At 41.5% G+C, this 26,417-nt stretch overlaps 1 protein-coding gene across 7 annotated transcripts in view; it reads right to left on the bottom strand.

Annotated features, from left to right (window-relative positions):
* Positions 1 to 26,417, bottom strand: part of ATP13A3 (ATPase 13A3) — a 161,117-nt gene that overhangs the window by 29,895 nt on the left and 104,805 nt on the right. For all 7 annotated transcript variants that reach the window (XM_049880065.1, XM_049880044.1, XM_049880051.1 and 4 more), the window contains 16 exons: positions 25,801 to 25,989; positions 23,914 to 23,975; positions 21,992 to 22,142; positions 18,554 to 18,670; positions 17,995 to 18,012; positions 17,749 to 17,902; positions 17,528 to 17,648; positions 8,909 to 9,033; positions 6,804 to 6,979; positions 6,154 to 6,276; positions 5,995 to 6,074; positions 5,344 to 5,386; positions 5,140 to 5,249; positions 4,746 to 4,842; positions 3,700 to 3,772; positions 1,455 to 1,632 (listed from right to left, as the gene is read on the bottom strand). In XM_049880065.1, coding sequence (XP_049736022.1) covers positions 1,455 to 1,632; positions 3,700 to 3,772; positions 4,746 to 4,842; positions 5,140 to 5,249; positions 5,344 to 5,386; positions 5,995 to 6,074; positions 6,154 to 6,276; positions 6,804 to 6,979; positions 8,909 to 9,033; positions 17,528 to 17,648; positions 17,749 to 17,902; positions 17,995 to 18,012; positions 18,554 to 18,670; positions 21,992 to 22,142; positions 23,914 to 23,975; positions 25,801 to 25,989 — 1,817 coding nt within the window. The remainder of the gene's footprint in view (positions 1 to 1,454; positions 1,633 to 3,699; positions 3,773 to 4,745; positions 4,843 to 5,139; positions 5,250 to 5,343; positions 5,387 to 5,994; positions 6,075 to 6,153; positions 6,277 to 6,803; positions 6,980 to 8,908; positions 9,034 to 17,527; positions 17,649 to 17,748; positions 17,903 to 17,994; positions 18,013 to 18,553; positions 18,671 to 21,991; positions 22,143 to 23,913; positions 23,976 to 25,800; positions 25,990 to 26,417) is intronic.

The following is a 26,417-nucleotide window of genomic DNA, read 5'->3' as shown; positions in this document are numbered from 1 at the left end:
GTCAGGCATTCCAGTCAGTTAGAAAACCAGAATGATGTAAGAAAGCATTTAAAAAGTCCTCTCTCTTTTAATTTTGGGAATAATTTTAGCAGAGTGAAGGTAAGCAGACCTGGCTTTGTCCCTAGCTCTGCCACTTTCTAGCTGTGACTGAGGAAATGTTATTTAATCTCTCTGAGCCCGTTTCCTCATCTGTGTCACCTGCTATGTCACAGGGTACAGTGGGGACTAAGTAATAAGATTTCTGTGAATGCCAACAAAGCCCTTGGGTCTCAATAATCTCTAGCTATGGCTATGCCTGAGTCCTCCTTCCAGGTGGGCAGGAGTCTCAAGAGTATACAGAACTGCTTGGCTATTAACCAAAACGTTGGTGATTCAAGTCTACCCAGAGGAATCTCCGAAGAATGGCATAGCGCTCTACTTAAAAAAATCAGCCGTGGACAACTTTACGGAGCACAGTTCTACTCTGACACACGTGGGGCTGCCGTGAGTTGAAATCAATGGCAACTGGTATATGTGTGTATGAGAAGTCCCCAACACTCATTATTAAAGAGATTAACTACTACTATATTTTTACACAGATAACACACACCTTCTACATTTGTTTGCCAACTGTGCTCTCCCCTGCAAGGTATTTTCCTAAGTGCACTACGTTAATTTTTTTTTTTACAGCAGCGTGTAAAAAAAAAAAAAAAAAACTGGCCTATTAGCGCTTACGAAAATGCCTCGAGGTGGGAGGGCAAGGTTGGCAAACAGAGAAAGCACACGTTAGTTGTGTAAAAACATGTTATATGCACATATACGTTAATCCAGTACAGATGAACTCTAAAAGGATTCCTGAAAGGAATTCCACCTACGGAGTCCTCTTCATGTGCAGTGTGCACACAGTGATGCTACATTTTTTCAAGTTTCCTAAAATGTTCAAAGATGAATAATCTCCCTCAATCAATCGAGCAAATCAAAAACAAAGACTTGCATCTGAAAACTGGATCCCACAGTAAATAATTTCAATGCTGAATGAATTAAAATGCTGCTATAATTTGTGAACTATAAGCACTCCACACAAATAAATAGTTAGTACTTTTTTTTTTTAAGTTTAAAATTTTTAAACACCATCCCCTACTACCGGGGATAGAAAATTTAAAAGTACAAACATTCTGGGTTTGGAAGAAACTTCAGAGACGAGTTTCAACTTTTCCATTTTACAGATAAAGGAAAGTAAGGCTTAGTAGCAGATGAAGAAACTGGTCCACGGTCTCCAATTGATGCCTGACCATCCTCCTGGGCAGATTCTTTATTATGAAGTTACCATCATACAAAGGCAAATACAAGCCAAATTACTTGCGTTCAATCGAGCCACATGCAAATTTTTATATAAATTTCATAGACTTATTTTTACATGCATATAGTATGTGCACACATTTTACACAGACTTTTACACAGACTAACCAACTTACTCGGACCCTGGGTGCCATTTTTCATACCACGGTTGTTGCCTGACCCAAAAGAACCCCACGGATTGAAATCCAATGCAGATGATAATTTGAGACAAAACGGAGAAGAGAAGGGTTCCGGATATGAGACCCGATGGTGGCTTTTGTGCCACAAGTTCCTTGCAGGCCGGATTTAAACTCACTATATATTGAGGGGAAAAAAAGAGGAAGGGTTTCTATCTACATCAGTTCATTTCAAAACTTTAAAAACCTGTATTTGTCTAACAAATCTTTTGATATGAAAATGTCTAACAACAAAGCCAGATGTCCTATACATTTAAACAATTTAGGCTTTTCAAAAACACCTCAGGAATAATTTTACATTGGTCTACTGAAATTCAGAAGAAACAGTACGAATTAAAAAAAAAAGGCTAAATACAGGCAGATAAACTATAAGATTAATTTCCACCCTTGCATGTATTTAACTGAGTTCATCATTTTCTGAGTCCTTAACTGCAAAGTGAGATGGACTGAATCGTGTCCCCCCAAAACATGTGTTGTAATTCCTACCCTTTATGCCTGTGGTTATAATCCCATTTGGGAATAGGTTGTCTTTGTTATGTTTATGAGGCAAGGTTAGTCTAGGGTGTGCCTTGAGTCAATTTCTTTTGAGATATAAAAGAGACTAAATAAGCAAGACAGCTAGCAGAAATGGGGGAAGAGAGATGCTAAGCCACCTGAAGATCTACCATGAGCAGAAGCTCAGAGGCAAGGACTTTCCTCCAGAGCCAACAGAGAGAGAAGGCCTTCCCCTAGAGCTGGCACCCTGAATTGGGGCTTCTAGCCTCCTAAACTGTGAGAAAATAAATGTGTTTGTAAAAGCCACCCATCTGTGGTATTTCTGTTATAGGGGCACTAGATAACTAAGACACAAAGCTACAATTAAAATATCTTTCTTCCTCTTTAGAAGAGATTAACAAAGGTTTGAAGCCTATAAATGCAGCAGTAACATTTGGGGGGAAAAAAAAAGAGGCTTTGATCATTTATTAAGGTGTTATCTACAAAGCTTCTGCACTTTAAAGTTTCTATTTTTCCCTTTGTAATTAATAAGTAATTATAAAGAGATACTTTGAGCCTGTTACTGCTCTGTTCTTCACTGCTTTTAGCATCACTAGCATCCACTAAAGATTGTCTAACTCAGTCAATCTCTACCCAGGGCAGTTTTGTCCCCCAAGGAATATGTGACATGTCTGGAGATACACTGGTTGTTCCAACTTGGGGGCATCTAGTGGGTTGAAGCCAGGATGTGGCTAAGCCTCCTACAATGAATAGGACGGCCTGCCACAACAGACAATTATCTGGCCCAAAATATCAATAACGCCCATTGAGAAACCCTGATCTAATGCCATCATTCCTTCAGTTAGCATTCTCCTGTAAGCGCTTTCCCTTCTCTCCCAATTCTTCCTTCCATCCTTCCTTCCCTCTTTCCCTCCCTCCTTCTTCTCCCTCGCTCTTTTCTCTTTCCAATATGGACCTTTAAGTTTTTATTTTATTCAATGGGTTACATTTCACTACCATCATTAATTTATACCAGCATTACCACTGGAGCAAAACAACACCTTACGCCTCCTTATACAATACATTTAGAAGGACACTATCACTTCTGTGCCAAAAATTCATAGCCTGGATCTAATGAGAATACTTCAGACAAACTCACATTAGCTGGCCTATATTCTTCTAAATGTCAACATCAAGAAGCCCCCCAAAAGGCTCAGGGACTGTTCTAGACAAAGATTAAAGAAGCCTAAACAGACATGACAACTAACTGAATTTTGTTAACCAGGACTGGATTTTGAACTAGGGGCTAAAATAGGTATAAAGGATATTACTGGGACAAATGACAAAACTTGAATATGGGCTATGGATTAGATAATAATATTATATCGATGTTAAATTCCCTGATCTTTATAACTGCACTTAGTTACATGAGAGAATGGCTTTGTTTTTAAGAAATATACGCTAAAATATTCAGGGGCAAAGGGACATGTCTCCAACTTACTCTCAAGTATTACAGGAAAAAAAAAAAAAATGGTGCGAACAATAAACCAAGTGGGGCAAAATATAAAAACTGATGATAAAAAAACAAATTTACAAGGAAACCGGAGAGGCCTGAGCTATGTTACAACTGATGTAAATTTACCAAAGTTGAATAAGTCACAGATTCAGAATTTAATATGCTTTGAAATCAAGAGCCAAGCAAAATACTCACTTGTAAAAACCACTACCAAAATGATTGCCAGATCAATGAAGAGAAACTGGAAGTCTCCTAGGTTACTTAAGATCTATGGAAGTAATTTTAAAACCCAATTAGTTTTCAGTGACTATTTTTATGGCACTGTCCCCACTTTCCCTGACTTTAGTTTGTTCTCGCACAGTAATAAACAATTTTAAAGTAACACTGGACTTTCTTAAAAAATGAAATACATTTGCCTTTGAAACTAGACAAATATAATGTTGTATATTTACAAATATTTATTAGGATAAAAGATATCTCCTTAAAATTCATTCAGTAAAAACTGTTTTTTTTTGGGGGGGGGACAAAAAGAAAACACACTTTTACTCACAATATTCAACATTTTTGAAAACTGCTATCTTGAAGTTTCCTCTACTATCTAACTCCATCCTTTCTATAAATGGTAAAAAAGAGATAGTTTCACAAAGACTCCTTGAGATGTCTTCGATGTTCATTTAGAAGAAAATGAGCATGAGATCACTTCAACTATGAAATCCAATAGTGTACGCAGGGACACCCCTGGGCCCCTTTTCCTCCAAATACAGCAGGTGTACGTAGGGACACCCCTGGGCCCCTTTTTCTCCAAATACAGAGGGTGTACGTAGGGACACCCCTGGGCCCCTTTTCCTCCAAATACAGCGGTCCTACATGTAATTGCTGAAGTATTTCTTCTCATTCTGTCTATTCCTGTAAAGGTTAACTACAATTCTAAAATACGCCAAAGCCTGACATTTTGAAGAATTCTAAAAAAGATGTCCAATCTGTGCTAAGGACAGAAAAGAAAACAATCATCTTTTATTCACCAGGTTTAGCCACAGTTGTCAGCTTCAGGGAAATGTCATTCCACGTTAATATTTTCAATCCGTTACTCCAGATACAGTAAACTAAGAGTTAAATTTACAGAGGCTACTTATGTAGGTTGTTATTAATGGATACATTCAAAAGCAAATATATATGCTTAATATCTTAATTTGAATGTCTTAACACTAAGTGCCATCTCCATAAGCAACGTCAGTACTCACGGAATACAGAAGAATAACACTGAAGTACTGGATAATGCTGTATAAAGCCATAAATTTAAAGACACAGAAGGAAGTGATCAAAGCAGCACGGCCTTCCCTGGGAAGACAAATGTTGGCATGTGAAAAGTAACATTCTCAACTTCTGCTCCAAAGCAAAAATTATATCCTGATGAACATCACCACTCAACAGCTACAAGGTGCTTTTCTATCAAAAGACACAAGCCAAAGCAGAATTGGAAGACAGGAGGGGAAGCAATCAATCTGTTACTAAGTTATAGATCAACTATGCTAATATACCATTAAAACAAATTCATATTACTTCCTGTGACAATTTTCCCCTCTGTTATTAGAATAAGACACAAAGAGATAATGGGAAGAATGTCCATTGTATTACCTGATAAGGTTTGGCACACAGGAAATACTAGGCGTTTTGGAGGTAAACGGAGATGCCACTGAAGCCTCAAGCTCAGATAAGGAAATGCCTCCATGTGCCCTCTTCAAAGCCTAATGATTTCAAGAAGAAAAACGGCTGAGTTTTGTGAATCTGATTCAGACGAGAGTGAGAACGAGGAAAGTGAATCCCCAAAACTGTACTTACACCACAATCGTTCGCGCCGTCACCACACATTCCTACATAGTAACTGGGGGCAGACAAACAAAAATTTAAAGATTTTGATTTCTTAAAATACGCAAAATTTTATTTAAGATTTCTGTGATGTAATATTATGAAGAGCTAGCAAACAAAGATCCTACCAGTGGGACTAATCTTTTCTTCCAATTGACCACAGACATGTTGCTTTGCAAATCAGCACCAGCCGTCAGGTCAAATTGTCCTATTTCTGTCACAATATGGGCAAATCGGTTTACTTTTGGGGCCTCAATTTCTTAATCTTTAGAGCAAAGGGCTTGGGCCCGTTTAATCTTAACTGCACTTGTTTTTTAAGGCTATCAGTAAATATTTCTCCCTTTGTAAACTTAAAACATAACCATTTACTAAAACCATAAAGCCCTCCTATCAAGACAGAGCACTTGAGTGAATAAACTATACCTCAAAGATACTACTTGGAGAAGGAAATGTGGATATTATATGTTAGCTAAACAAATGAGCACATAAGCCTGTTTGGAAGACGCACCTAAAAGTTCTCACGTATTTTACAGGTGACAGTTACACATACGTGAAATATTAGTTATTTTTCTGGATTTGAAAATGAACTGTAATTTATTTTAAAAAAAGAAAACCAAGACTTACTCTACTTTTTGTAATGCTTCTATCAACTGTGTCTTCTGATCAGGTGCCATACGAGCAAACACGGTGCCATGTAACATCAGCTGGAAAAAAGATTAACTTCTGAAAAATACTACTCACAGTATATTCAAGTGAACACATACATAAACCCAAATCACCCACCTTGGGAACAAGGTCTTGAAAATGCTCCAGTATCACTGAAAATGACTTTCCATTCATTGCAAAATGGTAACGAGTCACCTGAAGGTCCTCGGAGCTGTCATGGGCCAGTTTAATTGGAATAGTCTGTGGATAAGACATTGAGAAAAATATTTAGGTAGCCAAACCAAGTAACGCATCCTATTTTTAAATACATTTGTTTCCAAACTGAATTCTTCCTTTGATGTTTTATATAAGACATTGAAGACATTGAAAGCTTAAAATTTAAAGTAAAAGGAAATTCAATTTTATTAAGTTAAAAAAAAAAACTTAAAGAAAGCTAAACGTAAGGTTCAATTTAAAATTAATCAATGAATATTATAGATCCCTGGCATTATTTATCACTAAATGCTTTAAAAACAGGACAAATATTTGGGATTCTTAGACTTAGAACTGTGGTTCTCAACTCTAAATATCAAAATTTAAAAATTGAGATTCCTGGGTCTACCCCATCTCTACTGAACCACAATCTCTAATGAGATATGCCAGGTTTGTCTTCATTTAGTTTTCTTTTGTTTTGTTTTAAAGCACCATTCCCCTCCCCCCACCCCCCCCCCCCCGGGCTAAATTCAAACTAAAAAAGCTTCTAAAGAGAAAATTCATCCTGACATTACCTCTGGGTCAATTTCTGATGAATTACTGCACGGGGTTAGCGTGTCTGCATAATGCCAGTTTATCTTGGCAACTTTCCCATCCTTTGGGGGTAATGCTTCAGCAACAATAACTTTATCCTGAGGGAGAATCATCCCACAGTCTCTGGCCACCGAGAGAGCAGTCAACATGTTGTCACCTAATATTCAAATATTTTTAAATCCGTTAAAATTAAATGGAAACACGAATGTATCCTACAACAAGTAATTCTTCAGAATCTACAACATTACGCACGACTGGGCTAGGGAGGAGGAGACTATAAGGTCTTTACTCTTGGAGTTTAGATATAACAAAATAAGGGCACACGTTTCAGAGAAAGCCTTGAATAATTCAAACATACATATGCTAAGTACTCAGCATTTTCGCTCACACTTTTTAAAGCCAGATAGAATCCTCAGTCTTTTTCCGTCATGTACCACTCATACCCGCACAATACCCGGCACAGGCGCTACATACAGAGCAGGGCTCAACGACTGTCTGTTGAACTAACCTTGGAGTGGCTGGTGGTGCATGCGAGAATACAAGAGCAATGGGCCAGAACAAAAAGAATGAATTACGAAAGCAAGATCGCCAAGAGGTCAGCAAGGCAGCTAGATGCGGAGAAGCAAGAGAAAACCTCTCAGTCAGGAGAAGGACGAGGTGAGGGCAAGCACTGCAGGGACAGGACTGAGTCTGGGGAGCCCACTGCTATCAGTACTGACATGTTAGGTACTTCTTCCTCCAGTTTCCATACTATTTCCAAAGGCATCTTCCCATGACCTCCTGGGGAAACACAGCCATATTCTGTCACGGCAGTGCAGGAGGGGAAGGGACACAGATAGCAAGTGGGGAAGGGCATGCAGATGGAAAGTGCCTTAAAGGAGGAGGTATCACAACTAAGAATTTTTGGGACGCTAACAGATTTAGCTACCTTGAGCTATATGATAATACGTATGCTATTAAATGGATCTCAGTCTAAATCTTAAAAAATGTACACAGCTCTTCTCCATATGCAGTAAAACCTCTGAAAGCCAGGAAGTGTGTAAGGCACGAAGCTGTCAGAGAAGGAAAACTCAATTTCCACTAAAACAAGTGATAGAAAAGTGGGCAGACTGCATCCTGTCAAAGGCAGAAAACTTTTGAGACTCAGAAAAACAAGGCAGTCCCATGCGGTTCCGGCTCTCACAGGCTTCAGTATAAATCTTACTGAACACATAAATGCCATAAAGTGACTATCGTACACATGATTAATTGCTAAGAAAAAACCTAGAGCCGTCACAATTTTCACACAGCTAAGGAATGCGAATTAGTTAATATCAACAGTGTTAACAATGGCAGGAGAATCATTCTCGTGTAGCACAGGCGAAAGAACAAAACAAACCCCCAAAATGGACTACTTTCACCATTGTAAATTCAAGCCACGATTACAACATGATCTTTTAAAAATTTAAATCTAATGAGTATCTACTAATCATTTTCATGGACTGGGCACAATTCTAAAAATTGCAAAGGGTCCCGAAAGAAGTAAAACATACTCTCAGCCTTAAAGAATCTCATACTTTAGTAGAGAAGATAAATCTGCAAATAACGGAAACAAAGCCAAGAACAGTAAGTGCTATAAGCAAGATAGGATTACACAGCGGTAGCAAAAAGCAGCAACACTTTGATTTATACAGTACGCCCACCACTGTTTTACTATATTATAAATAGAATCTGGGAGACCTCAAAGGAAACCCTGGTGGCGTAGTGGTTAAGTACTACAGCTGCTACCCAAGACGTCGGCAGTTTGAATCCACCAGGCGCTCCTTGGAAACTCAATGGGGCAGTTCTACTCTGCCCTATAGGGTCGCTATGAGTCAGAACTGACTCGACAGCAGTGGGTTTGGTTTTTGGTTTGGGAGACCTCAAAAAGAGTACAGTATTGCAAAGTTACTTTTGTACCTCAAAAAGCTATTTAGAGCTGAAACAGGGTATGGTTAAGATGGAGCCACCATATAAAATGCCTTTATAACTGATGGTTCCTCATATCATACAACTTAAGCTCTAGGTCGCACTCAACCTTCCTCTGCATTCTTTTACAAAGTCTAACCTGTGACCATGACCGTGCGAATGTCGGCTTTATGCAGGTCTGCCAGCACTGCGGGGGTTTCTCGCTTTAATTTGTTCTGCATTATAATTAATCCCATAAAATCCATGTTGTTTTCAATAGTATCTCTGTGGGAAAAGTTGTAACACAGGAATAGTTTAGTCAACAGAACTAGTTACATTAATAAGGTAACTTAAAATATCTACAAAGTGAAACATCTAATGTACAGCATAAACCATAAATGTATACACTTACACTTACTAGTTCAATATTGCAAAAATTTTAAATCTGAAAAAAAGATTCCCAAGAAATACATTTTTGAAATTAAACGCTACCCTTTGAAACACAGATATGTAAAGATCATCTAGAAATGTATGTTTGTAAGATACTTCTAAGGAAAAGTCATTCATTTTGTAGTATATCTAAAATATGAATAACCATAAATAAATCTGTTCTTGACTTTACAGTCAAGAGAAATGGAAAAACATGTACCACAAGCATACTCAACAGAGTAACAGCAGGTTCGTTACCATGTCTTCGAACAATTCTATAAAACTGCGATTCTAGAAATGGGATATAAGAACCATTAGCAGTCCAACACTGAAATCTACACAGGAGATGAGTCTTTGGAATATTTACTAACATTCAGCATAGGTATAAAATGCTACGCCTTCAAATAGCTGAGTATCTACTATGCACCAAGTATTATGTCAGTCATTGGAAAGATGAAAAGGACAATCCCTACTGTCATGACGCTTTCATGTGGAAACTGACAGGCAAACAGAGATGCATGAAAAAGTAATGCGTGCTTCAGCATGACAGTACAGACAAGTTCTGTTCAGTCATAGCTGTACCACTAAGACATTTCAAGCTACCAAAATAATATAAAAACAATATTTTCAAAGGAAGAAGTGGGGGCTAGAATTTCAGACTTCCAACAACCAAGTGATTTTTCTACACAAAAATTCAACAATAAAGGTGCTTGAAGTATATAGCTATGAAACCTAATCATCTTTGAAATACAGAAGTTACAAAAATGGGTGGTAAAGATATTAAAGAATGGCTAGGAAACTTGATGAGACTAACACTGCTGGTGCTAAGAGGAGTTAAAAACAAAACAAAAAAACTTACAACCTGAAAATGCATGTCAAAGCACAAAGCTTGAAACTGCTGGGTCGAAGCACTGCGGCCACCTTCCTAAGAGGCACTAGTTTCTGGCTGCAGCTGATTTCCTAACTCTCCTGTGACAGGAAACCCTGTCCTCTAACTCATGAATAGGGCAATACTCAAGATATAAGGGCTCAAGCGATGAGAGAAATGCCAACATCTGTTTCTGCCTGTACAAGGCAGAACGGAAACAGAGAAAGTCTCAGGGGTGGGGGCAGGGGTGGGGGCGGGGGCGGGGGGAGAGGAAGAAGAGAAACAGAAAGGAAGACAGGGAGAGAGGAAAGTTGATGGGGAGGGACAGGGTAATCGCAGGAGAAAGAACAGCTATTCCAAGGGCATGGGAGGATGTCTGAATATGGCAGGCTCAAGAGCAACAGGAATTCAAGATCACCCAAATTTTTAAAGGGGTGAGGGTGGCGGGGTGAGGCAAAAGGCTAAGCTGTAAGAGAGAACAGCCCAATGTGCCCTTCTTAAGAATTAGGTTTTCCTATTTTAGATCTGGTTCCCAACCATGAATATGAAGCAGAGTCACATGGGTAGTGCTTTTTTCTTTTTCTTTTTTTAAAATACAGTCAATTCTTGTTATGTTCTACAAGTGCACCATGAATATTGGTGAATATTGAACCATCGCTCCTAAGGGAAAGACAGGGCTTACAGAGGTTCGCTTTTTGTGTGTTTTTGTTTAAAGCTGCCTTATTTCATATGTATTGTTGCTTCATTAACAGTCAACAGTCTATAACTCACACCTGAAGGAAGCTTGTCTAACAGGCACTTTTCTCCATAAGGTTCATCACAGCCTCCTTGCGCTTAGGAGCAAACACTAGGCAGCATTTCACCGCTATGCTTGGGCACCATTTTGAACAGTGAAATCAACCACAAAAAGCACAAAAATGTAAAAAGCATGGCACTTAATAGACAGCGAAAGGGCAGCTGTTTATAGCGTGAGAGCTGAATCAAGGGTGCCTGTCGCCTTGTTTGACCTCAGCTGGGAATGTCCGACCTCACTGGGTGACTCAAATTTTTCACCGCTCGGTGCAAATGACTGCAAATGACCGTGAAAGCACCAGAGTATCAATTTGGGGTTGGAAATAAATTTTAATGAGTAGGCAACTTCACAAATATGGAATCTCTGAATAATGAGGACGGGCTGTATCATGCTTAGACCACATCCCCAAAATGTTGTTTTAATAGGTTGTTGGCAGAACTCCGAACATAGTTTTTTCCTTGGGTTACTTGGTTGCCCAGCCCACTCCATTAGTCCTTATTCAGACAACAGGATTGCACTACAAACATTGTTATGTATAAACACCGTTCTACCCTTTTCACTCAATGTACCTCGCGTACTTAAGAGACGCACAACAGTCCATAGTTTTACCACTGGTCTCTTGGTGAGGATTATGCTATTTACACGGTTTAGACATGACGCGTATGCACTTCTGGGGCTGCAGTGGTCAGTCACCGTAAAGGGGTAACTTCCAATTTTGGTAAGTACTACCCACCTCTTTTTCAGGCAAAGCTTTATGAATTTACAGTAGTGGAAATTAGCAATATGTTGTTAAAACTCTCCCAAACATTTGCTCACACTAGGTATTGTCAATCTTTCCAATTCTGCCAACCTTACAAAAGAGAAGTGATGTGTCATTTGGTTTGACTTTGTAGCTCCTGACAACTGAGGTGTCACATCCTTTTCATGTGTTTATTGTCACTTGTATGTCTTCTCCCGATAGTTTATCTGTTTGTATCATTTGTCCATTTTTTAAAAGTCAGGTTTATCTGTTGTTTGTTACCCTGCCCCAGGTATATCCCTTCTTGAGAACTTCTCCAGTAGTTGATGGAGAGCTGTAGGGTAAGACTATTCAGCTATATGTATACCCTCCCTAACAGAATCAGCTTTGCTCTTCCCTGAAGCACCCTGGAGATGAATTTGGGATAGGCTCGGGCTAAGGTACAAGGTCAGGGGTGGCATGACTGGGCCAGCGGCCAAGGCAGAGGAATGCCTCAGCAAAAAGAAGGAAAACATCTGGGCCTGGACGTGAAGTCCCTGGGAATACTGCCTGCCCAAGAACGTGGGAGAAAAACAATGAGCCTTGGTCCCAGCTGGAACGGTATATAAGCTTGGGTACCTTGCTAGGTGGTTGCGGAAAATACTCCAGCCGGCCGCCACTGGAGAGCAGCTGCTTGCCCGTGTCAGTAAGTTTCCCTGAACTCATAAATCTGGAAAGGGCTATGTGTCAGTGCTTTGGATTATTTGCCAGGATGCACAGTGAGGGTCTTCCCTTGGCTGGGGCTGTCCCCTGAAAGTGGTGTGGCTGGCTGGTTGGCAGGATTTCGGAGAGCACACCAGGCCTTCCCAGGTGGGCGGGGGAAAAGAGGGCTCTGCTGGGGGAAATCCCAGGGTGGCCAGGGATGCACGCCCCGAGACCACCAGCCCGGGCTGTTGATGCCTAGGGACTTGTGCGTGAGTACGGGGCGCCCCGAAAATGCCACAGGGATTGTTGCAATTACTAGAGTCTTTGCGTGTTGAGAAAGAAAAGAAGGCTGTTCGTGTTTGGGTTGCAGGAGTTGCGTGGCCACTGTTGTGGGCATGGCGATATTCATGGGAGGCCCCAAAGCAAAACCCAGCTTGCCGTGCTGAGGCAGCTTGCGTGGGGTGGCTTCTACTGGCAGCATTGAGAGGGGCGTCCCATGTGGAGCCAGCCGCTAGGGCCCTAATTAGGCAGCTGGAGGCAGAGCTGCGACTGGAGGATTTGCGTGCAGCATATTCCCCCTCCACTGAAACATTAGTGCCCCGTTTGTGGACGCAAGAGGTGTCCGCGGGGGAAATCCTGGGGTGGCCAGCGACCTGTATGTGGGGCGGTCTGGCCTGTGTGCTTTTCTGTGGGAGAGATCCCAGGTTGGCCAGCAAAGCCCAGCTAGCTCAGTCGGTAGAGCGTGGGACTGTAGCTAGCTGGAGGGGTTAAACAGGTCCCTGGTACTGAGAACACCCTGTAACACCCAGTGCAAAGCAAGAGGTAAAACAACAGGAAAAAAAAAAAAGAGTAAAAAGCCCTTCAAGATAGCTTGTGTTGAGTGACCTTGAAGAGACCTGAGAATTCTCTGATAGCTGCCCCCGCCAAGATAACTGAACAGCAACCTAGCTGCAGCTGCAATGGTAAGGGGAAAACTACAAGAGGGGGGCCCACCTCCAGGTTACCAGGCAACTGGGCTGGACCCATGCTTACACTTGGTGTGGTAGAGGCGTGGCCCCATAAAGGAGTGAGGGCTCTGCCAGCTTTTCCCAGATCTTCTTTCAGAAATAATTAAGATTTGAGGATTAAGTCTAATTTCTCTGTCACCAACGAGGAGCAAAGGTCTTGTGTTACAATTAAAGTCCAGTGAGGTATACTTTGGGTCTGAGGTCACTATCGTTGAGACACCTGCCTCAGCCTGACTATGGAGAAGTCCCTTGGGCCCCAACAAATCCTTATTGTCTGTACTGATGACTCTGATGTATTAAGGCAAACCTTTGTAAACTTTTGCCTCCAAGTCCTGATGGGAATTGCTGCAGTTAGGGCCATTTTTAGAGGGGCACAAGGAAACTGTGACGTGAGCTACAGCTAACAGCCTGGCCATTCAATCTGGCCACTGACAACCCTTGGACTGACATATAAAGCAAGCCCCTACAGAAATGAGATGTCTGGATAAAAAAAAAATAACAAAATCAGTTCTGCTCGAGAAGCTTCTGTTATCGGTGTGGATAGTCATCAGAAAAGCCCCTATGCTGAGAGCAGAAAACAGCCAACCAACAGACGGTCTTACCAGCTCACTGCAGAGGCTGAAGCATTGTCTGCTCCAGAGTAAAGAGGTGTGCAATTGACCACCTTCTGGATTTAAGAGAGGACCGTCCAGGGAGATTTCACACACCATCCTAAACTGGGCCTCCATGTGTGGACTGCCACTGTCGTCAGAAAACGCTGGATAGCACAGGAAAGCTGACCCACCTACAAGACCCTGGCCAAGGCTAAAACCTGTGCAGAGGGAGATTCCCAAGCCAACAGGCCAGGGTGTTCTCAGCAGGTAAATCATATCGGGGCTTTTCATCCTATACAGAGGCTTCCACCGGATCCTGAATGAACTCTTTGCACTCTTTATCACCCCAAGACATAAGGGCAATTGAGCACTTCAGTGGACAGGTTTAAATGGCTGATGGGAGGGCACAACACAACCCCAGCCTGGACCATGCTTCTCAGACAAGCAGTCTGGGGCCTCAGTGCTGCAGTTCCCTGCAAGTGCATTTATTTGTGCCGTATGTTTGATCCAGCTGTCTATCCTATAAAATGTGTTTCTTTGGTGTAGAATTGTTCCTGACAAAAGATCTGGGTTCCACAAAGGCACTGACCAGAGCCCACGAGAGGAGGCCGAGCCTAAGGCTCCCCCCGCCGAGGGGTGGGAGTGTCCCTCACCCCACTACTAGGGGTGTGGCCAAGGTACACCGCAGGGGGTGCAGGAAGCCCTCTGCTGGGTGACAGGTGACCGGAAGCCACACACTGAAATGATCATACACTGGACCCCCACTAACAGCTATTGATGGGTACGGGGGTGGGGCCATCAGATTAGAAGGCTACCCCCAAAGGCCGACCAAAGTATACCCAGCCCTGGTACTGGACTAGCCCTGGTACTGGAATACATTCTGAGCAGGTATCTTGTGGGGGCTGGAGCTGCAGGTGCCTGAAGCGGTGACAGATTAAGTCCAAGCCTATCCCCATGCAGAAACTGTGAAGCAACTACAGGCAACTGTTGGCTCCTGGGGTACCAGCACCCCTTCATATCCCATGTAGCCCACACCCTACAGCCCCTTTACAGGTTAGTGAAGAAAGGAAGTGAGACTGAAGGAGAGAGAAACAAAAAGACTGGATGAGAAAGAGATACAGGGGGCTAAAGGGGACAAGAATGAGTGAGAGAAAGACAGGTGAATCTGGAGTGAGTTCTAGAAGTGAGGGCATAAGAAGAGAGACAGCGAGACAGAGAATGTGAAAAAAGGAGCAGTGGGGGACTGCTTCCAGCAGGTGAAGATCACTGTAAAACAGATACAGGCCTTAGGAGTGTTGATACAAGGTCAGCCGTGCCAACTGGACATAGCCTGTTACCCCGAGGGGTATGGGTAGGACCTGTGGCAATGGCAAAGCAACAAGGGAGTGCCGTTGGGATTTTGGTCCCAGTTGTGGCAAGGAGCGGAAGAGAGGTACAGCATGTGGGACAAAGTTATGCACAGTGTATAATGCCCGACCGCAAGTGGAAGCAAGTTCTTATAAAGGGCCAAGTTCCCTTCTACTGGGAGCGTCGGAACAGGACTAACACCTCTTGACCCCTCAGAGTGATAGGTTGGACCCCCGACAACAGTGTGCTAGAACCCTGCTAGTTGTTGCCAATAGTTGGTTAAGGAAGCGAAAGCAAAGCCGCAGGGGCAAACCCATCGCCCAAGGGGTGGCTTTGGACATGCAGCTTCCATGGGTGGCCGTAACTGCCCTACAACTGGGTGGGATGCTGCACCTGGGGGCGGCTGCACATAGCTGCTAATATTTACACCCCAGTGTTCCCAGCAATTCGCAAACTGTAACAGCCCAGCACAGATACCGGCGCACATCATGGTGGTTTTGCCCCTTGTCCCTGTTCTCACCCCAGGCCACCACTATAGATGTGGAGTGGCAGGTAGAGGTGCTAGCCAGACACACCACAGCTGCACTTAACACCACCAGGTGGGCTATCACCCTTCTGAATGAGGAGACCCAACAAATACGGAAGGCCGTCCTTCAGAGTAGGATGGCCCCTGACATCCTGACCTGTGCCAGGATAAAAACTGAATGCTGCATGTATAGCCCTGATGCCTCTAAAAATGTGTCTCTGGCTCTGCAGGACTTGCAGCAACACATCACTGTTATCAAACATGATGCCGCTGATCCTGTCTCCAGCTGGCTGCAATCCCTCCTGTCCACCTGGCAGACAGGCTTCTGGATGATACTGGCATTCTTATTACTCTGTCTTTTCCTGTGTTCCTGATTATACTGAGTGTGTGGTCTGGTTTTTGCAATGCTCCTCTGCATACCAAGTCCGAGGGCTATCATGCAAGAGGGGGTGGTAAGATTGTAAGGACATTAGGAGGGTATGCAGGGGCGTAGGGTAATCCTATTCAGCTATATGCATGCCCTCCCTAATAGAATCAGCTTTGCTCTTCCCCAAGGCATGCTGCGGATGAACTCAGGATGGACTTGGGCTAAGGTACAAGGCCAGGGGTGGCATGACTGGGCCGGCGGCCAAGGCCGAGGAATGCCTTAGCAACAAGAAGGAAAACATCTGGGCCTGGATGTGAAGCCCCTGGGAACACTGACTGCCCAAGTTCGTGGGAGAAAAATGATGAGCCTTGGTCCCAGCTGGAATGGTAGATAAGCTTGGGTCCCTTGCTAGGTGGTTGCAGAAAATACTCTAGCTGGCCGCCACTGGAGAGCAGCTGCTTGGCCGTGTCAGTAAGTTTCCCTCAACGCGTGAATCTGGAGAGGGCTATGTGTCGGTTCTTTGGATCACCTGCCATGACGCATGACGAGGGTCTTTCCTTGCTGGGGCTGTCCCCCGACAGGGGCCATTTATAAGAATCCCAGGTAAGACCAGTACCAGCTGTGAGTGTTAAAATGCTCTCTCTAGAGGCATTGAGGAGCACAGATTAAACAGACGCAAAACTGGGGAAAAGAGGTGAATTAGAGACAATGGCGGTGGGAATGGAATGGGAGAGAGTGTTTGACTAATTAATAGGCTAAACTGGCAGGACAGCAATAAATATCTAATTGCTTACAAAATGCTAGGTACACCATGAAATATTCCTGAACAAAAACGCTATCCTCAAAGGTCTATCCGTTACAGGAAAAGTGACAATCTTTGAACTTAAACCCATATTTATACATGGAAGGAAATGTGACATTGGTAATGCCATGACTTGGGAGGCATGGAGAAGAGTGGAATTGAGAAAGACTGGTGGTGAATGTACCTCATGATACTGTGACCTCATCAGTGCTTAGTTCCAACCACTGGGCAAAACGCAAGTAGATCGTCTGGGAAGAATCAACTTCTGTAGAATTATGTTTACTGTTCCTAGAACATACCTGGCACATGGTAAGCACTTGATAAAACACTTAATAAATGAATTGAAACCAGTCCCAAAGGGTTACTGGAAAAACATACAATGTCACAATAACACAAGCAAACATAGGCAGAGTCAAAAAGAGAATGAAAGGAAATTAGATAATGGAAGATGGACTTGAACCTCAATCACCTTAAACACGAATTGCATTATGTGCACTTGCATGCATTCAATAAATACCTACTGAATACCCAGCTATGTACAAATCATTGTGCGTGACTTGATGCGCACAAGCATAAATGATACATTATTGGAAAAATCGTAGAAAGACTGTTTGTCAACCTTACCTGCTGACATTCTGTACCTTATGCCAAGTCAGTTTTGACTCCAGTTTTCTGTGGGCAAGAGCAATCACACGGAAGCCCTGTCTAGTATAATCTTCTAGAACTTTTTCAAAATCGGCCGGAACTTTTTAAAAGAAGAGAGTACATTTCATTGTTAGGGTTGCTAATAAAACCTTATACAAATACCAGGATTTTATTCAAAGCCTCGTTACTTATCTCCTGACCTGTTTCAGGTTTACACAGGCTGGTGATGGCCTCTGGTGCCCCTTTCATGTAGGCGTCCATCTTCTTATCCCACAGCACCTTTGTAACTACACTCATACGTTGCAAAGCAGAGGAAAATGGGAACTGGCGGACAATTCCTATCTCATAATTAGCCTAAATAATTTCAAAAGATGCACAAAGTACTTATTATTCCTTAAGAATAAAGACAACCACACTTGGGGGAGAAGTAAACATTCTTCACTTACAGGAAGCTCAAACAGCTCCTAAAAACAAAACAAAAAGAAAAAAGAAACAGCGCAGATTAAGTTCATTAAATATAAACACTCAAGTTAAAAGAAAAACTTACTAAGCATTCACAAAACATTATTTAGCGAACAGCAAGGAACTATGATTATTTCAAAGACTGGATTCAAGATTCTCTCTCTACCACCTCCCTTTTTGAAAAAGTACATTCTTGAATATTTTCCAATGATCTGTTATCTGGAAAATGTTAACGTATTAAGTATTAAACTAAGGAGAACACATTATTACAGGTATACCGATGTAATTTAAAACAATTAACCATGCATATAAATCTCAAAGCACTAAGCCATTCGGTAAATAGGAAGGAAAAGTAATGAACTGAGAATAAAATCTCCATGTTTTACAAAGAATGCTTGCAACACACTAGAAGTGTAGCTTCTGATAAATTCAGTTAAAATATTTAAATAAAGGACATGTAGTTTCCTGTTCTGGTGACACTACAAAACGTAACTGAAATGTAAATATCAGCAGTATTATCCAGTTTAAGCAGGGATTTCGTACCATGTCCTGGTCTGCTGCGGGTGTAAATTCGGGAAGCAGCTGTTTTGGAGGACGAACCACAGTGGGCATAATTTGATTATGAAGTGCCGTTTCCTCTTCAGTGGCTTCTTGTAGAGTCTGGGGGGGCGGGGGGTAGGAATTTCAACACATTGCTTCACAAAATTTAATCTACCCCTTCCATTTACAAATGAAACATTATGGCCATTTCTAGGGAACTAAAAAACAACCAAAAATCAGCGTTCAAGGAACAGATGAGTACTACTAAATCTTTAATATAAGTAAAACAAAATATAAACAAAGCCACAGTTAGTTACCTAGCAACCCATGAGGGAGAGAAGGCAACGCTAAGAAGTAAAGAAATTGAGAAAAACGTCTCTAACTTTGCTTCTACAACCTGTTGGGTTTAGAGACCAGTTCTACAACAAAGAGGAGGTCCTGATGGTTCCAAAAATTTTCTGCCTATCATCCAGAATTCTTTTGTGCTAACTGGAGAGAATTCAAAAGCATATGGGGCTCAGACAAGGTCAGTAGAACCACTTAAGATGGAGAAGAGACTGAGGTACAAAGATGTGAATTCAGCTTGAACGCGTCACCTCCTAGTCAAAATACTACTACCTAACCCTTTGAAATACACTTTAAAAACACTTTTTGGTGACATAAGTTCCAACAAAAACCTGTATTAAATATTCACACAAAATTATATTTATAGTTATAGTTTGACTCTATAACAGAAGGAATTATTAATTAATCAATGGGAAAATGGGGGAGGGAACTGCAACCAACTAGCCCATCTTATACAACTCTAGGGCACAGTTTTTTCCACGTTTTAACATCTCTGAAATTGGAATGCATCTTGTATGGTATGGCATTATAGAATCCCAGCAAGCAGCACTTATAGCTGATTATGTGGTAAATTCCACTGATGCTTACTGTTCAAGTCAAGCATCAAAGCATCTCAGTGGCAATAAGACATGCTCTTACACAAACTAACTTATATAGCTCATTTAAAAAGGGGCCCACAAACAGAGAACACCAAATCTATTAAAAATCTATTCAGTTAGAAAGATACCATCCTATATTCTTTTCTCTCTGTAAATGAAATGGGTCCTACTTTGGGGAATTAAATTTGGCAAGTACACCTACTTCTCACTTACCGCCAATCTCATTATCTGACATTCCTTGTTTACAACAGTTAAAAAACAATCTACTATCCGACTATTTTTCACATTAATGAGGCAGCGGGCATGGCAGCCAATGGCTGCAGAGGGTCCCCTCCCTCAAGGAGGGTCACTGGGCGGCCTCCGCAAGGCTGGGCCACACTGCCCTGTGCCCACTGCTCCCTCCTGCTGGCAGAGGATACTGCATCCAGCTGCTATAGGGCAGCCCCCTCCGTGGCCACAGCCTCTGAGCGGACACGCAGGCAGCACCAAGCTGGTAGATGCCTGTTCTGGGTTCCCAGCTCCTATGTGGCTTGAGGCCCTACTGCTGAAAACTGCTGTAGGGTGGGAAGGGAGAAAAGAAAGAGGAACTGGAGAAGGTGTTTGGAAGAAATGCGTGCAAGTTGAATGACATCCCCAAGAGAGCCGATCTGGGTCTGAAGCCTCTGCCTTGGTGGGCTGGCTGTGGGGCCAGACTTCTAGTGCCAGGGCAGGAAGCCCTGAGCCTTGGGGACTAGCCAAGCCTGGAGGGCAGAGCAGACTCTGGGATCATGAACACCGGGCTTGCAAGTGTGGGAGTGGAGTCCTGGAGCTGGCTCCAGGAGGGAAGCTCTGAGCCAGCACAGGAAGAAGGTAAAGTGGTTAAGCCATGGGCCCTCCAGTCACACAGCTTGGCTTTATCCAGCTTTGTCTCCTCCAAGCCTCCTTCCCCACAGAGGAACAATCCATAATTGGACTCTTGTCACAGTGATGAACGCATCAGTAAATCTTAGCTGTCATTATTTCTATGATCATATTTTCTAAATTTAAAAAAATCCAACAAATGCATAGTCTAAAAACAGAAAAAAATCCTCCATTTTCACTCAACAACCTGGTCTTTGGAAGCTAACCATGTCTGTAATTGAGGAGCGGTTGTATTTATTAAGGGCTTTCAGATCAAGTGAAAGGTTGAACACTTATCCCCTCACCCACCTACCTCCCTTTCAAAATACTAACAAGGGACAAAAAAAGAAAGAAACCTGTAAAAACTGAACGGAGGGAGAGGGGAATTTCAAATATGGAGACAAAGGGCAAACTGAAACATACTGAAGGAAGTAATAATGAAGGAAACAGTAGCCCAGAAAAAACATGAGTGGATGGAGAGGAGAAGTAGAAACATTTCTTGACAGCCTGAACAGCTGAGCAAAGCAAAAAAAAAATGAAGAGGTAAACAAAGAAAAGTCCTTCCCTAGATATGAGCTAACTAGTTGAGAGCAGTAAGGGCAGCCACCAAAAGGGTCAGCAATCCAGAGAGCTGCCCAGCTTGTGCAGGCACAGTGGCAGTGAGAGGGGAACGCGGCCTCAAGACTACTGCCACAACTTCTCACCTGCAACGAGGATGCCTGCTGATGAGACTCCAACCTCAACGCACATGCACCGCCGGTCGGCCTTCCCAGTCAGGGGAGGCACTTCTCAGGAGAACAGACAACATACACATGGGCGAGAACCATCCAAAATAACCAAATCAGACCCTCATCCTTAAATATTAAAGTGCCATAGAGACGTGTAAGGAAAATCAGAAGCATAAAGGAGAAAGCCACGTGTGGAAGAATTAAACAAAACTAACCCCAGGGAAAGCAATTCGTAAGTAAGAGGGGAACTTAAAAAACAAACAAAACGCAGTGTATATATCTGTGTGTAAGGACCCAGGAAGATGGGTACAAAAGAACGGTGCAGACACTTTATACTTTTTGCCAATTACCAACAAATGGTGCCACCGAAGATCATCTTAATGACCTCTGGCCTACTGCCACAAGTTGCTGATACTTGGTTTATCTTACAAAATTAAAACAGGGGCCTGAGCCTGAGCAGTCATGCTCTATTAAAGGTGTTTAAGTGAGTGAATTTAACTAAAAAGACACTGTTTACACAACTACAGACATTTCTCCAGTGATGCGGTATTCTCAGAAGTTACGTAATTGGCTTCTCTCATGGTACAAGACTGATCATGAGGAGCTTGAGGGCCTGGCGCAGGACCGTCCACCTGAGTCACCTTGAGTCAGCGCTGGCTCAACGGCAACTACCACCACCAGGAACGTGGTTCGGGACAGACCGCCATCAGGGCAACAAACAGGCAGAAACGATCCTTCCACAAGCTAAATTGTTTGATTTTTACTATACTTTCCGAAAGGCTATGAGATTTAAGGGGGAAAGTATACGGGTATTTCTACGCACCCTACTTGTTTCATGTCGCAGTAAGAAAACAAAATATTCTGCTTGTATTTTAAGATACTGCACTTACCCATCCAATGGCTTCGAACATTTTCAAATCGAGTGGATCACCAGAAAGCACTCCATCAATTTTTGTAAGGGAATGACAAGTAGCCATACAAGCAACAAACTGGGATTTTACCAATTTCTCATTGCAGACGTTTTCTTCTGGAGAAAGAAAACTAAATAGAAAATGTTCTGACTTAGATTCATAGTATGACACAAATCCCAAGAGCGAAGACAATATTCTAATAGCCCTTTTCTGGTTTTGTAATTTTAAAAATGGAAATAAAATGTTTGCATTCCTGCACATATTAATTTTCACTATAGTTTTGAGCATCCAAAAACATTTTCTTCCAAGAAAGCTACAGATGCCCAAAGTACATTATCTTAGATTCTGAATAACTAAGCCAGATCTGATACTACAGATACACTAGACACTAAATAATAATAGACTCCTACTTCTGGCCATACAGTGGATTACAATACCTTTACACTCTCGTAAAAACAGGAAACTGACACAAAACAATCTTTTAGATGCAAAATTGAAAGGGACTAAGGGAGGGAGGAAACCCTGGTGGTGTAGTGGTTAAGAGATAAGGCTGCTAACCAAGAAGTCAGCAGTTCGAATCCACCAGGGGCTCCTTGGAAACCCTATGGGGCAGTTCTACTCTGTCCTATAGGGTCACTATGAGTCAGAACTGACTCGACGGCAATGTGTTTTTTTTTTTTTAAGAAAGAGAAATCTTCAAGTGCCAGAAATACAGGGAAACGAAAACCAGAAGGCTGTGGCCTTGAGCTGACACTGTGACTCCCTGGGGGAGAAGGAAGGGAGGGCCATCACAGTGCCCTGAAGACTTGGCCTTTAACATTCACACAGGAACAGGAGACAAAGGCCTGGTCCCATACAAGCAGGGGAGCTGGCGCTGAGGGAGTCCCCTCACTCAATAAGGGCAGTACTCTTGAAGAGCTACAGCCTTGGAAAAAGGGTAAACTGGAAAAAATTTAGCTAGATCCAAAGGTACAACTAAGAATAAACTTGTTTCTTTCTCCCCACCCAGAGGGTATGAAATTAATATCTACATAATGTTTACCACGCACCTGACAGTGTTCTAAGAGTCTAACAGATACTCACTTCATCCTCACACCACTGGCAGGTGTTTTATTACCCCTACTTTATAGAGAAAAAACTGAAGAAGCGTGGGTAAGTGGCTTGCCCCAGGTTGTGCAGCCCGTAATTGGCAGTACAAGGATTCAAACAAGGTCTGGTTTTAGAGCCTAACCTCTGAATGCACTACATAATCAAGAGTGAGTTTGGGCTTGAATACATGCTACTGCCTGGTCCAGAAACCCCCAAGTTACAAAAGTAATAGTAAAGCTTGTGCAATGATTTTACTGCAACACAATCACGTGGTTACAAGAACCGTAACTGTAGTACTCTTTGTGGAAGCGGAGGTGAAAGAAGGAGAAAAACGAAAACTTGTCTCTTGGTAGAGGAACAGATACCATGGTTTCATCATGTAACGGACTACTACAGAGCAGTTAAAATTAATAAATTAGAGCTATACACATCAACATAGATAAATCTTAAAAACAATTTTGGAGGAAAAAGAGCAATAAAGACATAAAGACATTATATTACTCGTGGAATTTTGTAAAACATACAAAACTGTGTTGTTTGTAGACAGATATATCTGTAGTGAAAATAATAACAAAACGACTTCAGAATCATGGTTGGCATGGGGAAAGGGTATAGGTGGGACTTCACTAATATCTGCATCATCTTAAATCTTTTAAAAGATCTGAAGCAAATATGGCACAATATTCCCTGTTTAATCTTGGCAGTAGACGCATAGCTGCCTATTATATTATGTACTTTCTATATGTTTGAATGCTTCTTACATTATTTATTGAAAATTAAATAATAAAGTATCAAGTTGAGTTAGTCTTTACCATGAATTTTCCACTCGTTGAATCCCCCAAAGATCTAAACCATCTTCAGTAAGAGTTCCAGTCTAAAAAATATAACACACACACAAAGTGTAAGTAATGCCTCCAAAACAGAAAAACCTTTAAAAAAAAAACTCTGCTGCATATACTCAACAGAATACAATACACATGTTTACAAAGAAATGAGCAAGATTTCTATATATTGATGGAGAAAGACTTCCAGGGCATACCGTTAAAAGTACAAAAGAGGTGCAAACGGTACTCACAGTAGGGGATCTTCTCTGTAAAAATAAAAAGGGGAGGCAACACGTGTACAGCTGTATATGTATGTGCACCTATTATCCAAAGAAACAAACAAAAAGACGATAGACAGATGTACCCATCAACTTATCACTCAATAAAGGACACCTGTGAAGGAGGAACTAGGAAGGGAAGGGAAAAGGAACAAGAGGCAGCAATCGGCCAAATAGAGGATGTAAATACCTGTTTTTCAATAAATTGATTGGGGGTGAAGGGTGAGAAAAGGCAACTGTTACGGATTAATTGTAATCAGTGCAATCGTCATTTGGATTCTGACTGGAAAAATAAGTTGGAAAACTTTGAGAGATTTTTGGGACAGGCAGAGAAATTGGAATATGAACTAGATATTAGATAAATGTCAATTTTGTTAAGTATGATAATCAGTGGCAATAGTATTATGTTTATGTTTTTTAAAACATCTCTTCTAGAGATACATACTGAGGTATTTATAGGTGAAATAATACCTGCTGCTGCCCTCTTCAAATGAGGGGAAGTGAAACAAGATCAACAAAATGTTACTAACTGATAAAGCTGGGTAATGGGTAAATTAAAAACAAAGTTGCTGCCAAGGCGACTCTGACTCATGGTGACCCCAACTCATGGTGACCCCATGTGTATCAGAGTAGAACTATGCTCTACAGATTTTCAGTAGCTGATTTTTATGGAAGTAGATCGCCGAGCCTTTCTTTCGAGGTGCCTCGGGGTGGACCCGAACCTCCAACCTTTTGGTTAGCGGCTGAGCGCATTAACCATCTGCTTCACCCAGGGACAGCAGTGGGTAAGTCACCCAGGTTTTATTATACTTGTATCTTTTCTCCATTTTGAGTCTGCTTTTCAATAATAAAGTTTCCCCCAATACAATACAACCAAGAGTATAATTTCTGAATGTTTCTGTGTATATTCTCAACAATAAAATAAAGTTTAAAGAAAAAAAGTCTCAAGAAATATGAAATATTTTCATGTGAAGATACTTTTTTTCAAAAATATGCTTTCACATTTTTCCTTTAGTACTGAAGACACACAAGGAAAGCTTAATTTTTTCCTTATTTTGGTCAAGGTTTAATTCTTATATAAAACCTTTAGAAAAACTAATTTCAGCTGAAGAAAGAAGAAACTTGTCTAAGAGCTAAGGCATTATTTCACACAGATACAAAATTTGTCCATTTATATAAAATCAGTGACCTTCATATAATTTTGAAACATATACTCAATAAAACCTTGAGCGATCACTAAATATTTATATTGAAAAGCAATAAAATCCCAGTAAATACTATCCTGTTACGTAAGAATTATATAAAAACATGGACGATCACATAATTTTTACTAGTACTACTTACTACTAGCTTTAATTCTGGATATGAATGATCAGTCAGTTGCAGATTTGAGCAAATAAGCATATCCAAAGTATTCAAAATTGAAAAAATAATGAGAATATTCAAAAATTATGCATGCCAAATAAGTTGAGAAAGAGGAAAATGTAGAAACATTAAACAATGTTTGCCAATTAGCTGTCAAAGAATAAGAAAAACATTAATCTAAATACTTAAAAGCTACAAAATAACTTTGAGAAAGGTATGAAACTGAACCAACCTTGTCAAAACAAACGAGATTCAGCTGTCCACAGATATTTATCCTTTGGGGACTGATAGAGAAAATACCGATTTTCTTCAATCTTTCTTGGGCATACACAATACCAACAGTCATTGCAGCAGGAAGTGCAGGGGGCACAGTAATTGTAATGATATCAAGAGACTCGACAATTATTTCCTTCACACCTACCTATAATTTACACAAAAATGAATGTCAAACAAACCCCAATATTAAGTAAGTACTAACGTGGGTGTTTCTTCAGTAAAAATCTATAAACAATTTCACACAGAATGAAAGGATGCCTATATATACCTATTAGCCATTTATAATTTTTTCCCTTCAGAGATTCTGCAAGATAGAAAGGTTAAGGAATTCTCAATAGATTGTGAAATGACAGCTATTTTTAAAAGAAACCTCTCATTTTAATAGCCCTGCATACTTCATACATGCACCCTTCAAAGTAAATTCAATCTTTGTCTGTCGCTCAGTCTCTACAGAGGGTAGAAGGAACTGACAAGGCCCCTTACAGAAGCCTTCAGTTTAAGTAATCACAAACCATTTTAATACTGTACACTCTATCCCAGAGGCAAAAAAAAGAAAAACTAAGGCTCTTGGTG

This window comes from Elephas maximus, chromosome 1, assembly GCF_024166365.1.
Source record: "Elephas maximus indicus isolate mEleMax1 chromosome 1, mEleMax1 primary haplotype, whole genome shotgun sequence".
NCBI lineage: Eukaryota > Metazoa > Chordata > Mammalia > Proboscidea > Elephantidae > Elephas > Elephas maximus.
The sequence above is the reverse complement of the archived record's forward strand: the minus strand, read 5'-3'. Positions and strand labels throughout refer to the sequence as shown.